The following is an 18,784-nucleotide window of genomic DNA, read 5'->3' as shown; positions in this document are numbered from 1 at the left end:
TTGTAGCATGCATTAGTACTTTATTCCATTTTATGGTTAAATAACAATCCATTTTGTGTATATACCACTTTCTCTTTATCCATTTGTTTGTCAATGGACATTTAAGTTGCTTCTATACCTTGGCTATTGTGAATAATGCTGCAGTGAACATGTGCATGCAGACATCTTCTTGTGATCCGGATTTCAATTCCTTTGTTTATATAGTCAGAAGTATTTTTTATACCTATATATAATGTTATCTAGCTGAGCTGCTTACAGATATTACAAGAGAAAATCCATAAGAATCTAGGCATTTTCCCATTTGTTTCTTCCTCTGGAGGGATTTTTTTTTTTTAATCTAGGCATAGAGCAGTACTTCACAAAAAAAAACCTGTTAAAAGTTTTGAAGACCCTGAACTTCAGGACAGAAAAATTAGTCATCAGAGAAAAAGGTCACAAAAATAAGCAAGTAAAAGGAATAGAAACTGGCAGTTACTATTTGAAATAAATTGGAAAATTATCTAGTGGAGACTACTAGGATATAGGAGGTAAAGAAACTTGAAGAGAAAATGTAATAGCATTGGTTTTTGTTCTGAGAATATACCCAGTTTGGACTACATAAATGATCAGTTCATGTGACTTCCCCACCCTAGTGCATAAACTGAGTTTAGCATATTTGTGAAAATTGACGGGTCTGACAACAAAGTATCTCAGAAAGTTGATAAAAGTACTGTTGAGTTGATAAGTCATATGTTTACTGTGTGTGCCAGTGTTTAGAGTTATTGAGCCAAAGAAAATATCTATGACCACTACTCCTGCCCTCAAATAATTTATCTAATAATGAGATAAAACTCACGCATGTGCAACAATTAACAATCAAGATACATAATAAATGTATTAAAATATATGAGTCAGATACATAAAGTGTTGGAGATGAATGGAACATAGCAAAATTTTAATGGTGCAAAAGGACTTGGAGAAGGGAGAGATCAGTGGAAGATGGCATGGAAAATATGGAATAAAAACTAATCATTGAAAATTGAGCAAACCAGACAAACACAGAAAAGAGGGGAGAGAATATTTAAAGAAGATAGAGGTTAAGGCAAAAAGTGTATATTTCTATTATTAGCAGGATTTGCATTTTATGAAGCTTTCACACAAGTATCTTCTATAAACGGAGAATTCTTTGCTTAACCATCTTAATCACTCTTTTCAGTTTTAAGGAGATGTTTGACTGTAGCAAGACCAAGACAGTCAAACAAAAAGCTTGTGCTGATGTAATTAAACAAGAATACGTAAAACTTGGGCCAATAAGGTAAGATTGATGTGTGTGTATGTGTACATACACACACTCTATTTATTAAAGACACATAAGCACATAATTGTCTATAATGTATTTATAATATTTGATAATGGCCCCAGTGAGCTATCCTTTGTGAAAGTAGGTGTTAACCTCAACATGACAAAATACATATGTTCTCTAAATGAAATTTACCAGGTAGAATGACAAGAAGCCAAAAGACCCATGGAAGGGAAGGGGAAAATCAAGGAACATATAGCAAGGACTCATGGACAAAACCAAAGGGGAAGAGCTGAGCGAGGGAAGGAGGGAGGGGGCAAGGGAAAGAGGTCGGGGGGAGGCAGAGACAAATGTATTTAAAAAGTAAATAAATTAAAAATAAATAAATAAATAAATATAAATATCCCTAATAGATCACAGAAAAAAAGAAAAAAGACCCATGGAAGAAGAAAGCCCTTTTCCAACTGTACTGATTCTCTCAAATTATTGACACATCTAGTTTATAGTCTTTACTGTTCTGGTAATATTATTCCTGGCCATAGCTCAGGGAGTTTCTACAAACATCCTGACTGAGAAAATAAATGAAAGGATTGAAATTTTTCTGCAGGTATCAGGAAATTATCACCTTGACCCTCTTCATTGTAATGGTCTTGCTGTGGTTTAGCCGAGATCCTGGGTTTGTTCCTGGTTGGTCTGTACTTTTTACCAAGTAAGTGTTACATGTTATGTTTGTCAACCCTTCATATTATATTGGGTTGGCCAAAACGTTTTTTCGGTTTTTAAGTAAAAATAAAAGACACATTTTTCATTTTTTTCCAATAACTTTATTGAACAACTTATTCACCATTTTGTTCCACTACCATCTGCCATCTTTCAGGCAACTTCATAATTTCATCTTCCCAAAACATTATATCTTTTTGAGTAAAGAACTGTTCCAGGTGCCTTTTGTAGTCTTCCAGGGAATTGAAATTTTTTCCATTAAAAGAATTTTGTAAATACTGAACTACATGGAGATCTGAAGGTGCAACATCTGGTGAATACAGCAGATAAATCAGAACTTCCCAGCAGAGCTATAACAGTTTTTGCCTGGTCAACAAAGAAACATGTGGTCTTGCATCATCCTGGTGGAAAATTATGCATTTTCTGTTAACTAATTCTAGATGCTTTTCATTGCGGGCTACTTCCACTTGGAAGCAGTGCTTGTTGGAATTAATTGTTTGGTCTTCCAGAAGGACCTCATCATAGAGGATTCCCTTCCAATCTCACCATATACACAATATCACCTTCTTTGGGTGGAGACTGGCCTTAGGTGTGGTTGGTGGTAGTTCATTTCATTTTCTGCATGAACTCTTCCATTCCACATTATGGTAATATATCCACTTTTCATTGCCCATCACAATTTATTTAAAAAATGGGACATTTTCATTACATGTAAGTAGAGAATTACATGCAGAAATATGGTCAGGAAATATGGTTTATTTTTTTTACCTAATGTGAAACTCAAACATCAAAACAATTAACATAACCAAGCTGGTGCAAATGATTCTTAACTTCAATGCTTGATTTAGGTATTTTGAGTATGTCAGCTATCTCGCATTTGGTACTACATTGATTTTTCTCAATGAATGTCTCAATTTTATCGCTATCAACCTCAACCGGTCTACCCGACAGTGGAGCATTGTCCAGAGAGAAATCTCTAGCATGAAATTTTGCAAACCACTTTTGACCCATTCAACCAGGAACAGCAACTTCTTCATACACTGCATAAATATTTTTTTTGTATTTAAGTTGTGGTTTTACCTTTCTTGAAATAATAAAGCATAATATGCTGAAAACTTTGCTCATCATTTTTCATCAGTATGAAAATGACTCACAAAAAATTACCAGTTTTGATAAGTTTTAAAAAATCCATATTGATATTACCGTTGTCACAATACAATCTAACAAAATTTTTTCAAATGAAGTTGAAGACAACAAAACACTATTAGAGCCAGTGTACAGAAAAAACAAACAAATAATGAATGAACTTTTTGGCCAACCCAATGCACTTTGCTCTTCTCTTAAGTCATTCCTATAACTCTGAAAGGTTGTATGAGGTTTTCTTCTTCCTTTCCATTGAAAAGACTTTAATTCTAACACGTTCAGAAAGAAAAATATAATAAGGAATGAAATATAAGTAAAAACCTTAGACAAGATAACCAACTACGATGTAACTGAAAATCAGGCTCCCTTAGACAAGGCTATTTCCATCCTTACAAAGTTACAAATATAGTTTGCAAGAAAGCCATGCTCTATGGTAGTTAGGAGTGTAAATTTTGGAACCATTCCACTTGGGTTCCATTCTGGCCTCTTCCACTTTGGGCAAGTCACATCTCTGAATTTCTTCATCTGTAAAATGGAGCTAATGAACATTTAAAATAGTGCATCCCTTCCACCTATACAAAGTGCAATATAAGTATTTGTTATGTAAAATATCACTCCATGTTTCTTAATAGCCTGATATGAATTCATATTCTGTGATTTTTGCCAACTTTTTTTTTTTTTTACTTCTATGGGGAATTATTTATTTGGTTCAATATCTTTTTCTCTATTTATGTCCGTTAAATACTAATTCACCATAAACCCATGCCTGCCCCTATTTTGTAGATAAGGAATTCCTGATTAAGTAATGTTAAACAAACTAATGCTAGAAGCTGGGTCAGAGTTAATTTTACCTTTCAGTGTCTTATATATCAACAGTCATTGCTGAGTCATGTGAAATGAGGAGGAAGATTGTAGCATAATTTTCTAAATTAAGACCATCCTACATGTCATGATAAATTGGGCTTGAGATTTGTGTTCCCAATCTATCTTTCGCTGAATTAATCTGGTGGCTAAATTCAGAAGATTTCTGATTTTGACTTCCTGTCTCATATTCCCCAGCAAGAATCCATGTATTCGGGGGCAGAAACCAAAATTATTTGAGTCAAATGTATACTTCCCACATAGAATAAAGAAATTCCTTTTTCTTGAATCAGAGCCTTCTGGTTATATAGACATTGCCAGCACTTTTTAAAGGTGCAGAATCTGAGTCCAAATTCCTAGTGAGCACACAATTATAGCAATGCAATGTGGGAGCATGTTTCAAAGAATCAGCTTCAGGTTTAAAAACTTCCTGATTCCTCTAAGACTAAAACATTTCATTTTTGAGAGGTCTAAACAAAAGACAGCTTCCAATTACTCAATGCAAGCTATTTAAAGCAAACTATTGTTTAAAGTTTGATGGTGCTATGTAGTTTTGAAATAGAAACTGGACCAGCATAAAAAATAATAATTCTTCTTAAAAAATCCCACTTCTACCATCCTAGTTAAGGAGAGTCTTTTCGAAACATCAGTGTGTAAAATCTAAATGAACTGAAACAATAGCTAATAAAAACCAGGCAGAAATCCCAATAGGAAAATCAATATAATTTGCTTCTAATTTATATTCCTTACAAGAGAAAAATGTAATTCAGGAGATGTTTCATTTGGAGCAGGAAAACAGAGTGTATTTGCTATGGACAGATGTGCATGTTGCCTAGAGTTCTGAGAGAAATCACAGAAAAGGAACAAAAGTTTGACAGAGGAAGGGATTTGAAAGATATAAATTAAAGCAAATAAAATTTAGATAACCTTAATATTTTATATTACTGAGACAACCTAAATTAGTTCATAATGAGCTAAAACTAAAATAAACATACTAAAATAATATTTTAAAGTCTTTTTTGAAAATAATTTATTTCAGTATTTGTAGCTTTATTTTATTTTAAGTATATATTCTGTGGACTATATTTGTAATGTAGAGGTTTTAGGCATTTAGATGTTCTAAAGCTAGAATGATAGATCAAGATTTATGGCTACCACCTAATGTTTTCATTCCATCTGTTTGATCTTGGACTGAATCCAGGGTGTCTGTTCATAAAAACAAAATCAGATTACATGATGCCTGACCTAATTTGACAAAAACCCAACTAAAATTTATAACTGAAATGAAAGAAATAAGGAACAATGAAATAATAAATATTGGTTAAGTTTATTGAATAAATTACACCAAGGTAGCTTTTTTACTCAATAATGAAATAAAGAAAATCTATATTTAGGGAAAAAACTGCTTTATAAAATAGTCAGGCTGAATAAAATAATGCATTTTTTGATTATTTAGTTCAAGTAAATTATAGGAATAGAGAGCTTTTATAGTATGTATGCATTGCTGAGTTACAAGGTAACAAAATAACCTGTAGGATGTAAGGATGGCTTCCAGAATCCAAATATTCACTGGTTAAATACTTATGACTTTAAAAACTGTATTCTAGTTATTTATGCCTATTTCATTCATATCTAGTCTCCAGGAGCTTCTGAACTGTTGGGGCTTCTAAGAACCTGTCTTATTTGCTGGAATGGCCTGGTGATTTTAAGACCCCATCTGTTCCTGAATCGCTCTTAATTTGAACAATGCTCACTTATGATCATCACATAGGCCATTCTAATAATTAATATTCTTGATTAAGCTTCATAAGGTACAAAGCATTAAATGGGTTGATTTCATTTGTATATATGGCTAGGTCTTATAATCAGAGGGGCAGATGTTATATATCTTAGAAAAGCAGATCATTCACTTTCACAATTTACAGAAGAGTTTTCAAGGACTCTAGAAACATATCTATGCCTTACCACAATTCAATTCTAGGATGCTACAAATCAGTTATAAGGGACTTTGCCTATCCTAGCAATTGTTCCAACATCAATTCTCTGTCAATTTAAGTAAAAGAAATAGCTCAGAGAAAAGGCTGTTTACCAGATCTGTAAGCTTTACCTAAGTCATCATGTGTATACATGGTTTTGAAAATAAAGAGTATAGGGAAACAATGGGAACATGGTCTCAGGTTTTCAGTTCCACTAAATTATTTAGTGGAAAATTATTTGGTGGAAAATCCATAGATTTTAGAGCAGATTCTCCAGAAAAAAACACTATCTACCACCACTGCTACTTGTATGCTATCCGCGTAGTGAATTACTGTTTAGTACCCACAAATTATTGATGCCACTTGTTAATGTACACATTTGTCCTTTTTCAGGTATTCCGGTTTTGCTTCAGATTCATCTGTTGCCTTACTTGTAGGACTCCTATTCTTTCTTATCCCAGCTAAGAAATTGACTAAAACTACACGTACAGGAGAAATTGGTTGAGTATTATTTATTATTCTGAATGAATTTGACAGAAGAGCACAAATACACAAAATTTCACTAGTTTCAGTTAGCACTTGAAAAAGAGGGCAGGGACATGTTGACATACACCCTGTTTGCAGACTGTGCACATCCTTCTGTTACAAGAAGGATCATCTTACTCTGCAGAAGTGAGAAGCAGATTTTCTTAATGCTCCATGGTTAGGGCTCCACTATGAGTGATGCTCTTTGGTCTGTGATAAGCCCACTCCCCCTCTTCCCATAATCAGTATTTTAAACTTACTATTGACAAACACAGAAACAAGAACTTGGAAGTCATTACTTCATGATGAGCTCTTGGTACTAAATGCTGAGGGTCTACTAAGGTGAGGAGCTTCAAGGGAAAGAGCATTTACAGCCACATGGTAGTCCTAGAGAAAATGCAAATCAAGCCTACACTAGCCCATAACCCAGTGTCACAATTGAAAGAAAAAGTATTCAGTGGGACTATTCATTGTCTTTATAACACATGGACAAAGAGGCGTGCATGTTTATTTGAGGACACTCCCTCCCCCAACACATACACACTTCATAAATATAGGATTCATCCTTGTCTGTGCTTTATAGTAACACATAATGTTTGCGGAAGCCAGATTCCTGTGCTGTCAGTGTGGGACAAATGGCTTAAAATTGTTTGGAAATAGTCTAGTAGAGTTCAAAAATTTATAGAGGTGACACTGACATTATTTAATAGGGGTATATAAGTTTCAAGTGTACATTACTATGATACGTGATCTGCATATTGCATTGTGTGCCCGCCACCCACAGTCATATCATCTCTCATCACCATGTATTTGGCCCCTTTACCCTTTACTGTCCCCCACCCCCTTCCCTCTGACAACCACCATACTTTTGTCTGTGTCTATGAGTTTCAGTTTTATATCCCACATATGGTTCTTAGCTTTTTCTGACTGATTTATTTTCCTTAGCATAACATTCTCAAGGTCCAACCATGTTGTTGCAAGTGGCAGTATTTCATCCTTTCTATGGCTGTTATTCCACAGTATATATGTACCATATCTTCTTTATCGAGTACACTTTGGTTGTTTCTGTGTCTTGGCTGCAATGAACATAGGGGTACATATATTTTTGCAAGTAAATGTTTTTGAGTTTTTGAGGTAAGAACCCAGGAGAGGGATTGCTGTGTTATAGGGTAACTATATTTTTAATGCTTTGAAGAATCACCATACTGGTACAACTACTACAGAGTGGTGTTTTTTAAAAATTATTTTTTAATTTTTTTATTCAAATACATTTGTCTCCATTTTCCCACCACCATTTTCCCCTGTCCCACCCACCCCCACCTCCCACCCTCAATCCTTCCCCACTTTGGCTTTGTCCATGGGTCCTTTATACATGTTCCTTGATTTGACCCTTCCCCTTCTTTTCCCCCTCACTCCCCTCCCTCCTTCCCTCTCATTACTGTCGGTTTGTTTTTTCTTCAAATGTTGCTGGTTATATTTTTCTTGCTTGTTTGTTTTGTTGATTAGGTTCCACTTATAGGTGAGATCATATGGTATTTGTCTTTCACTGCCTGGCTTATTTCACTTGGCATAATGCTCTCCAGTTCCATCCATGCTGCCAGGAAGGGTGGTAGCTCTTTCTTTCTTTCTGCTGCATAGTATTCCATGGTGTAAATGTACCATAGTTTTTTGGTCCACTCATTTATTGATGGGTACTTGGGTTGCCTCCAGCACTTGGTGGTCCGAGAAAATGCTTGTTATGATTTAAATTTTCTTGAATTTATTAAGACTTGTTTCATGTCCTACCATGTGGACTATTTTTGAAAATGTTCCAGTGCGTTTGAAAAGAATGTGTATTTTGCCTCTTTGGGATGAAAGGTTTTATATATAGCAGAGTTGTGTTTTTTTATTGTCTTTCTTTCTTTCTTTCTTTCTTTCTTTCTTTCTTTCTTTCTTTCTTTCTTTCTTTCTTTCTTCCTTCCTTCCTTCCTTCCTTCCTTCCTTTCTTTCTTTCTTTCTTTCTTTCTTTCTTTCTTTCTTTCTTTCTTTCTTTCTTTCTTTCTTTCTTTCTTTCTTTCCTTCCTTCCTTCCTTCCTTCCTTCCTTCCTTCCTTCCTTCCTTCTATTTTTTTTGGGGGGGGACAGGGGCAAAAATACTGAAACTGCCTCCCAGCTTCCCAAAATATATGAGTCTAGTAGCACTTCACTCATTCAAAGGACACATTTATAACAAACTTCCCCATACCTGGCACATAATGGATGCTCTATAAATATTTTGGAAATTGATAAGAAAAGTGGCAATAATAAAATGGTTGAATCTGCAGGAAAAGAAGTCTTCCTTAGTTAAAAGCCCATTTTCTTATTTATTTATTTATTTTTTATACTGGGATGGAACTGGGATTCATGCTCTTGGATTGACCCACCTGGCTCCTTGAATCAGAATCAAGAAATGACTAATCAGTCTGATTTCTAAGCCATGGCAAATGTAAACAGCAGAGCATAGAAAAAAAATGTCTTTTGTTCTTCATTGAGACTAGAACATCTCAAAGTGTGTTATAAGGAGATATCGCAGTAGAAAGCAATGATTCCTGTGAGACCCTGAGAAGTCTCAATGGCCCTGAGAAGGCCACTGCAGTCAAAGCCTCATGGCCTGGTAGAGGCAACTGTAGAGGAACCAGCACTTGACTTAATGCCACTGGCTCCCACATCTAAATCCCCCTCAGAGACAGCATTGCCTCTGCCCACCATTCTCTTTCTTCAAAAATTTTTCTCCCTGGTAAACTTATTCACAGTAGATTTAAAAATCTACTAATCATTGTCCTGACGGATAAGATATGATATGTAAAATTTTACATGAAAGGTACCTTTCAAAAATGTTTGTATTCAAACAGTATATATGGCCTTAATTCAAGTAAGAAATAGTAAAATTTCAGACAACAGTGAGGGGTACGTTTGGGGAAAGGGGTTAGGAAGGAAGCTTACAGAATTTCACTCTGTAGAAGACTTCCTGTTACACATAAATACTAAGTGGGCATAATGTGTTCATGGATGATCTTATTTTTCAACAAATCTATGGAGCCATCCGGCCCCAAATATCAAGAGAAATATTTACAATAATTGCTTTAATAGCATTTTAGGGGTCTCATACATTATACTTAAATCATTTAACCTGAACTTTGAATTAAACTGGAATCCTGATGAATCTATTCTAACCCCCTTATGAGTTGAAAAAAATGAAATATTCAAATAAATACTAGTGAATAATAATGCTACACCATTGCTATTAGAACCACTGGGCTATTACAGACTTTTTGCATAGCAAAGAATAGTATAGTCCAATGCACTGTGTTACTCCTGGTAGGCAAAGATATTAGTGGAATCAAATGAATGAATAGCGTTATAAATGACAGTGTTATAATGTATCTAAATTTATTTTATAACATAATCTAAAGGATTTTACCAAGTTATGATTTTTTAAAAAGTAATGTATGTTCCACCTAGGTCAGATAGAAATTGCTCAAAGTCCAGATCAAATCCCCTATCTAAAAACAACATAGAAATATTGAAACCTTCTTGTGACATGGCTATTATTTGATAATGAAGAAAAAAGTGTCCTATTATTTTAAGCAATGTGTAACTATAGGGTTTTTGTTTTACAGTTGCTTTTGATTACTCTCCACTGATTACTTGGAAAGAATTCCAGTCATTCATGCCCTGGGATATAGCCATTCTTGTTGGTGGAGGGTTTGCCTTGGCAGATGGCTGTCAGGTAATAATCTGTGTCTAAGATCTTTAACAAGTACTTAGACTGTTCCAAAGGAGAACACAGAGACATTCAGGCTTTTGCTTTGCTCAATTTCATCTGATCATTTTCAATGGCCATGCATAAGTAGCCCTGACTCGGGATTGAACCTGCAACACTTCAGTGTACGGGGACGATGCTCCAATCACTGAGGCACCTGGCCAGGGTGAAGATTATAATTCTTAATCCATGAAATAGTATTAGAAGACTAGTTTAATAAGAAAAAGCATAGTCCTGGCTGGGTTGTTCAGTGGTTGGAGTGTCTTTAAAAAAAGAAAAAACATAAAAATCACACATATGGTGACTTCTAATAAAACTTTTTTTTTGTTTACACTTTTACCTAATTTCATGATGCATTTGAGTAGCTCTCAGAGTTCTCTTCAATATAACATGTATCTAATGTTTTCAAAGGAGAATAAGAAATAATAGTAATTTATATTATTTATTACATAATAAGTATATTAAAGATACTGAATAAACATTTATTGAATAAAGTCCTGAAAGAATTTCACATAACCATGGCTAATATTGTATTTTGTCTAATTTTAAAGAGAGGTAAAACCACCAAGAAGATTAGAGTTGGCTATTTCTTTGGCCTGTCTACCCAGTTGATATAAAGTAGAAGTCTAGGGGGGTCATTGTCCCTTAAAATTGTCCTGGTCATAATAAGGTTGATGAAAAAATTCCATGGAAATCCTCTACTCTTTAACAAATTAAAAACCTCTCATTTTTGGATTTTATAGCGTTCTGTAAAATACTCAAAGCTCATGGTTTTCCCATTTTCTTATTTTGTCATCAAAGTAAAAAGGGTGGTGAGAGATGCTGCATCTAGATTTTTAGTTTCTGGGAAGCTAAACCTTTATGCTTCTCATAATAATAATACCTGTTCTGTTCTTGTCTTAATAACATATAGGGAGACTGGTTTTTGCTTCTGACTTTATCATCAATTTTTCTGTATTGTATTTGGATCCTGAGGTTTCAGCAATAAGATTTAGTAATAGGTGAAATTCTGAGTGCCACTTACAGAGTCCTTATCAGTCTGGATTTGGCTTGCCTTAGAGCTTGCTCAAATATAAATGAGAGAAGTATGAGACAAATACAGTTTTCTGCTAGTCCAGCAGTAATGAGATCTGGTTTCTTAGCATTAATAACTTCCATTCCTATGCCTGCTCATCTGAATTGTGAGGAAACTCAAATCAGCAATGCTGGCATTTCTGTGAAGTTTGTTCATCTCACTTTCCCAGAATATCTGTCTGAATTGGACACTCAAAGTAGTTTTAAAAGCATTTGCCAGACCCTAGTCTAGCAAAGTCTAAGGAAATGAAAAACATGGACTTAGTATGATGCAGTAGGCTCTGTCACTGGAAAGATGGGGAAACCATGCAAGGAGGTCTAGTTTACTATGAAAATCCTAGTACTCCATAGACTCAGATTTCTATGGGATATCCAGAACAACCCTATCCCTGAGTGATAAGGTTGAAGCCTTGAACTTCAAAAATCTGGCTATGGCCAAGTATGCCCCTAGAAACTGGTTTTACTAAGATTTGGAAACAGTTAATTTTTTAAAAAATTTTATCCCAAATTGTAATTAGTTTGGCAATGTCCAGAAGTAAATAACCCTTCTAATTGGGAACCATGAGATAGAGGCTACTGAAACATTCACTTCATTGTAATTCCTTCTCTTTTAGAAGGCCCTTGATATGTTTTAATATGATTGGACTCACAAGCTGGTAGCCACTTTCAAATTCCTATCAGTGAATGAATCCTCCTTTCCCTTTTTCACACATTTCTCAAAATCTGTCATCTCAGTTAAACATGGAAGATTAAATACTATTTTTCTCAGCTCCTCACTGAAATGGCAATAACAGAACAACAACAATAGCAAAAAGCATCAATCTATAAAGATAAATAATTTCTGAGAGGAATAGTTACAGATAAGACATTTTAATAAAATTTAAAAAATGGAAAGAATATTTGAGGGGTAACTACCTTTGCGCTATAGAAAGTGTAGAGAAGAATGAAATCTATGAGCCTGAAAAAAGATAGTCAACAAGAAACAAACTGATTCATCCACTGGAGCCTGGAAGAGTTTGGAAATTGGAAACAGTATTTTAACAAAAGCTGGAGTTTAAAACAATACGGAAAGCAGACAATGGTTTCAAAAGTGTATAAAAATACCTGAGCCTCACAAATACTCTCTCCAGTCTTGAATAGACAGGTAACTGCTCTCTCTTCTCCCTAGTAGTTAATTAAAATTTACTCTGTAACAAAATTGAATCAATGAGACCCTGGCTCACAACTCAGTCACCTAAGGCAAAGTATTTCTCTTTACAATCTTTGCCCAGGCACCAAGAGCTTTCAATCATTATTTTGCTGCCTCCCTGTTAAACATGAATAGACAGTCTGGAGTCATCAATACTTGGGAAAGCCTCTGGTGTAATAACCAATAATAAAGAAGAAAAATGGAAAAAGAACACATAAAAGCAAGGAAAATGTATGAAACAAAAGAAAATTTAAAAAATTTATCATTGATGCCTCAGAGAGATTTTAGAAACATTAAAGACATGAAACTAAAACAGAATGCTACTTTTTAGATAAAGGATAGACAGAAAATAAGAAAGATCCACTAAAGATAAGAAATACTGTAATAGAAATTAAACAAATTCAAGAGCAGATTTAGATGAAATTTGAACTTATCTCAGAAAATAAAAGGCGAAGAAACTGTAACATACAAAAGAGATAAAAAATTAGAGTATCAACCCAAAATGTCCAACAGCCAACAACTAGGAGTTTCAGAAAGAGAAGAAGAAGGAGAAAGAAAATAAGTAGAAGGACATTTCCAAAAAATAATACAAGAAATTTCCATACCTGAACACTGAGATTCTGGACTGAGACAGCTACAGAGTACCTAATACCAAAGCACTTCATTTGATGATATGATCCCAGTGGCCTCCAGAGGTGGGGTGATGTTATGTGGTGTAACAGACTCCAGTGGCATCTAATCAGACATAGATTTAAAAAGCCATTTTAAAAATATATGTAGTTATATCCTAAGGTAAACTTGTGCTAATATGACTTATGTTAGGCAGATTTTTTTTCATGTAAAATTCAAAACCAAAAAACAAACAAAAATATAAATCAAAACCACAGATAACATATATCTGGTATCCATGTCTGGGGATATTTTAGCAACTTTTGACAAAGGATGCCAGTCCTAGTTTGACATGAACATAAAGATTCACACATGCAGTAGCTCACTGAAATCTCATAAATGGAAGATTTTCCTTTCCATTGGCAGGGTTGGGGAGAATAGAATAGCATACCTATTAATTTTAGCACAGCTGATTTCTTTGTACTATGTGCAATGAATCGAAGATCAGAAAGTCATCAGGTTTTCTGGCTCAGTGATAACTCTATCGAGTCTAGAATTTTACAAAAGCTAAACTATCAGAATGGTATGAGAAGAAAATAAAGTGGTTTTCAGACATGCATAAACTAAAAAAAAAAAAAAAATTACTTCCCATGCACCAGTTCTCAGAAAGTTATAGAAGGCATTTTACCAACACACTGGCAATTAACAAGGATTCCCATGCGAGAAGGAGGTAAAAGGGGATACGTAGTACACCAGAGAACAGAGGTCTCAGAACAACACCACTAGAGTAGATATGAAGGGTAAGTAGTCTAGATGGACTAGAAGGAGGGAATACTCCAGGATGGGCATCTCCATGAGGGAAAATGAAAGAAAAGAAAGACATATTTGTCTACTTGTGGGGAGTTTCCCAATTTTACTGGAGAGTATGCTGAAGAAGTAATGATAGGTACTTGGAAAACCAAACAAAGAATGAGGCCATTATACCTGGAAAAACAAACAACAGTGAAACAAAAAAAGTAAATATAATCACAGTATCTTAAGTGATTTGGGTGTGAACAATATTCATATAATCATAATGATAAACTTTAAATATTGATTTAATAAAATACTGATATATGAGCGTAAAGGAATGGAGGGAGAGGAAATATATGTATAGTGGGAGGTATAAGAAAGCTGAATCTTTACATAAGCCAGTAAATACTGTCTAAGTTTGAAAATTAGGAAAAAGCTTAATTTTGAAAAATAGCCACAAATACCTAAATATAACTCTAAATAACTAATAGCAGTTCAAAGTTATTGTCTCTAGGGAACACTATGTAGGAGTGGAGGGAGGTAGACCAGAAGGACTGCTCTTTTCTTCAGGCCCTATAGTACTACTTGACTTGTTAAAATGTCCACATGTATTAATTAGATAGAATTAAAATTTAATTGAAAAAACATAGGAGACAACTCAAATTTCCTAAAGTGTATTGGTAGTCTTAAAATAAAAATAACTGAAAGTTTCTCCATGTCAAAGCCACCTAGATCTATCAAACCACAGGAATATATGAGAGATTAATATTGTATTTTAGAAACTGAGTTCTTAGAGCAAATAATGCTTTTTATACATTTAAATTATGTCTATTAAAATGAATAACTACTGAATAACAATTATTGTAAATTTATTTTTTTAGGACTCAGGACTATCTGGCTGGATAGGAAATAAATTATCTCCTCTTAAAACATTACCAGTATGGCTAATCATTCTGATCTCCTCTTTGCTGGTTACATTTTTAACAGAGGTAGCCAGTAATGCAGCTACCATTACTCTCCTCTTCCCAATATTAGCTCCATTGGTGAGTATCTCATTTATCCCATTTATACACTTCATCAAAAGAACAGTGTTCTATTTGGCTTTTTCTCATGTTATAGTATAGAATCATTCTGGGCCTGATGGTCCCCTGGAAGTAACTTATAGAGTGGTCTTTATTTGAATTAATATGTCTGGAGAGACCTCAACTCAGGTGAACTCTTTTCTTCCACATTCAAACAACAAGATATTAACCACTTCCCTTTTCTCCACACAGATTTTTTAGTTGCAGATAAATGGGAGGGCCCACCTAGATCCTTTCCAGCTATAAGACTCTAGGATTCAATGTTTCCTGGCAACTTTAGTATTTAGGCCTCTGACTCTGACACTTCTCCCTCCAGAAGATTATTTCTAAGAAGTGCTTCATATAGTGATTTGCAAGTGAATGAAAACCTAGGCTTATACTTCAGGCTTCAAGCTTAAACATCTTAGACACAGTTTTCTACTGCTCAGGGAAGAATTTTCAAAGATAAGTAAGAAGCAGATTTGCAACGAGAGAGGGAAAGAATGTCTTTCCTTATTCTCCCCATCTAGCTAGAAATTACAAGAGATAGCTTTAAGTAAATGTCTTTCTTATTAGGAGAGATGGGGTTGGTGAAAGGAAAGTGCTTTAAATTAAGAAGGATTGCCCTTCTGGAATTTTTCTGCTACTAGCTCAAGATGCATATGTTGACATTCTTGAGTTGCTGCTTCAAATTAGAAAAATGTTCAGAGTTTAAATTGACAAAATATTATTTTTTTCCTGGTTTTTATTACTTAACATAGAGCAGTTAGAAAATTATGTGATAAATTAAGAATCTTCTTAATTTAAATTATGTGATAAATTAAGAATTCTTCTTCTGTGATGATCCCTAAGCAAATTTTAAATTATGTATGTCACAAAGGCAGGAATGAGGAGAAGCTTTGGAGTCTGAGGGACCTGAGACCTTACCTAAGTTCTATTGATTGTCAGCTGTGTGTTTGACAAGCTACATTTGACTTTCGAGCCTCCGTTTCTTCAGCTGTTATTTGGGGCTATACTAGCTATTTCATAAAGTCATCGTGAACACTGAGTTATATACATGTATATATAGTTTATTATTTTACATTATTTATAATATATATAAATTTGTATATTATGTAAACACATATTTTATATATGTAAACACAGTATAACACCTAGTACTCAGTAAATTATAAATGGTTTTTTTACTTAGTTTTTGGAATAAATAAAACATTTTCTAAATCAACTGAGCTATAATTCTTAAATGGGCACTGATTAACATGAACAATAGGAAGAGTCACTTCTGAAAAATATTCTTGAAGTTATAACTGCAATTAAATATAATTTTATGTCTTTATGTTTCAATCTGCTTCTGGGAAAGCTTCTTATTATAATTTTTTTCATTTTAATGCTTCGTTCAACTCAAAATTTTACTTGGACTCCTTTTTATCTTTTCCAATAGGCTGAAACCATTGAAGTGAACCCTCTTTATATTTTGCTACCTTCTACTTTGTGTACTTCATTTGCAGTCCTTCTACCAGTAGCAAATCCATCCAATGCTATTGTTTTTTCATATGGCCACCTAACAGTTATGGACATGGTGAGTAAGCTGAAAGAATACCATCAGGTTCAGTAGCTGTTTTTTGTGATGTCTTACGTTCTCTCTCCTTTTACACATTAATCAACTACCACAAAAGTATGGCTTGTGTTCTGCTTCTGAGAGCGATTGTGTGACTGGCTATAGAATTGTTTTTAAGAGTGATAACCGGAAGCAATCATGTCATTGAATTTACAGTTGGGAATACAGAGATATAGAATGTATCAGTAATGCCTAGAAAAAGGAAAAGAGCCTAAACTATGCCCAACACAATGGCTTAAACTTACATGTCAAGATTAGATTTAACTTGACCTAGGCAAATGAAGATATAGGGTTAATGAAATTTAGCAATCAAGCACTATGGCTTGCTATCACAAATATTTATGCAATTGACATTTGCTCAGAGATATAAGACTCAGTGCTTGATGAAAAGTCACTTTTCTTTTTCTTATTCTAATAGCAACACCTGAACTGAACACACAAGGAAGTAATAATAGAAAATCTAAGTGACAAAATATGCACATTTTTCCCAAATACAAAAGTTGTGCTAGTCAAGACTAGCTTGAGAATATTTTAGCCTCTCCTAAATTTTGATTGACAACTTATAAACCAAAACAAATAAGAATATAACCAAAGTAAATTCCATAAAGTTGCTATTCAAATGCAATTTCAAGTTAAGTTCAGCTCCCTTCCTTCCACACAGGTTTCTAAATTCCTGTGAGGTAAAAATTCTGGTAATGCCTCTATGCAGAATTATGTAATATCATTTTGGTAAAGAAAATGTGCATAACATAAGCAATGCTCTATGTATGTGAATTTTTAAAAAGGTTCTGGAAATAAATGAGTGACTTGTGTGGATACAAAAAGGGCTCTCTGTAGTAAAAACTGCTAGGTACTCTCCTTTTGCTTCAGGACTCCATGTTTTAATACCAATAATGTAAAAATAAGCAGCTTTCTTTGTAAAAACCCAGATAGTAAATATTTGAGGCTCTGTGGGCAATATGGTCTCTGTCACAACTATTTAACTCTGCCATTGTATCATGAAAGCAGTCAACAACAGTATGTAAACAAATGGGTGTGCTTTTGGTCCCATAAAACTTTATTTACAAAAACAGTAATTTGCTGGCCTCTGTTTGAATGGATAAGAAGCAATTCTGAGATTGTTTAAAGGATACCAGAACGATGATGTCACAGCTAGAAAAATGGGAACTCTAAGAATGATGGATAGGTGTGGCATTATTAAATCTCAATAGGAGAATAATGAAGGAAAAACTATTAATAATATTGACTGTAAATGGTCCAATTATCATCATATAGTGATCTGAACTTTATCCACAAAAATATAAAACCACAAAACTCAAATTTTGATTTACCATGAAATGACAGATTTTAAATGGGATTTTTCTCTAATCAGAATGACCAGTGAGTGTATTCCTAAGAGGAACCTCTCTGAGACTATTCAGGTAAATGGTATTTAGTTGGGGACAGATGCTCTTTTGACATGAATGGAAGAGCTCCTTGTTTTATGAAATCAACATTTTATAATAAACATTGAGTATGCATGTAAATATGACAGATGCCTTCTGTATTGGTATTCCAATTCTACCATAAGTTTTCTTTTCAGGAGACTGACATTTATGCTCTTTCTTGTTCAAGGTTAAAGCTGGACTTGGCATTAAAATTATGGGTGTCGCTGTGGTGATGCTTGGGATGTTTACCTGGATTGTGCCCATATTTGACCTCAATAGTTTCCCTTCTTGGGCTATGACAAACAGTACAGCCAACCCCTGATATCAGTGCTCTGACCGTCCTGTGGTGAACTTTGGGAACCATTAAGAAATCACTGCAGAATTTACCTCTGAAAAACTGATGACACATTTAAATCAGTCCTGGTGTAGCTACTGCAGTTCCAGTGAACTACCAAAACCAGTTGTCATAACTCACAGTTCACATTTCCTGTGAGATACAGCCAAAGAGTTTCTGAGTGTCTTCATCAAGAAGCCTACGGTTATGATTTTGCTCATGGACAATATGCCTCCTCTTTCATCATAAGAATAATTTATAACTTGACCTTCGAAGAGTTTAGGTCATTTGCTTCATCTTACCATTTGGGTTCAGTATAACATTTCAAATGCCAATTTATTATTTGAGAAACTTTCCATGAAACTATAAATAGAAAATAAAATATACAAGTTACTT

At 34.3% G+C, this 18,784-nt stretch overlaps 1 protein-coding gene across 1 annotated transcript in view; it reads left to right on the top strand.

Moving 5' to 3' along the window:
• The window catches only part of SLC13A1 (solute carrier family 13 member 1), a 91,418-nt gene extending 73,042 nt beyond the window's left edge, over positions 1–18,376 (top strand). Inside the window, exons 9-15 of the mRNA XM_054564554.1 lie at positions 1,196–1,294; positions 1,887–1,988; positions 6,373–6,479; positions 10,142–10,251; positions 14,830–14,991; positions 16,451–16,588; positions 18,242–18,376. Of these exons, the coding sequence (XP_054420529.1) occupies positions 1,196–1,294; positions 1,887–1,988; positions 6,373–6,479; positions 10,142–10,251; positions 14,830–14,991; positions 16,451–16,588; positions 18,242–18,376 (853 nt within the window). The remainder of the gene's footprint in view (positions 1–1,195; positions 1,295–1,886; positions 1,989–6,372; positions 6,480–10,141; positions 10,252–14,829; positions 14,992–16,450; positions 16,589–18,241) is intronic.
• The last annotated feature ends 408 nt before the right edge of the window (positions 18,377–18,784 follow it).

This window comes from Pteronotus mesoamericanus, unplaced genomic scaffold (assembly GCF_021234165.1).
Source record: "Pteronotus mesoamericanus isolate MK-2021 breed Mesoamerican mustached bat unplaced genomic scaffold, CSHL_Meso_final scaffold_85, whole genome shotgun sequence".
Lineage (NCBI taxonomy): Eukaryota > Metazoa > Chordata > Mammalia > Chiroptera > Mormoopidae > Pteronotus > Pteronotus mesoamericanus.
The sequence above is the reverse complement of the archived record's forward strand: the minus strand, read 5'-3'. Positions and strand labels throughout refer to the sequence as shown.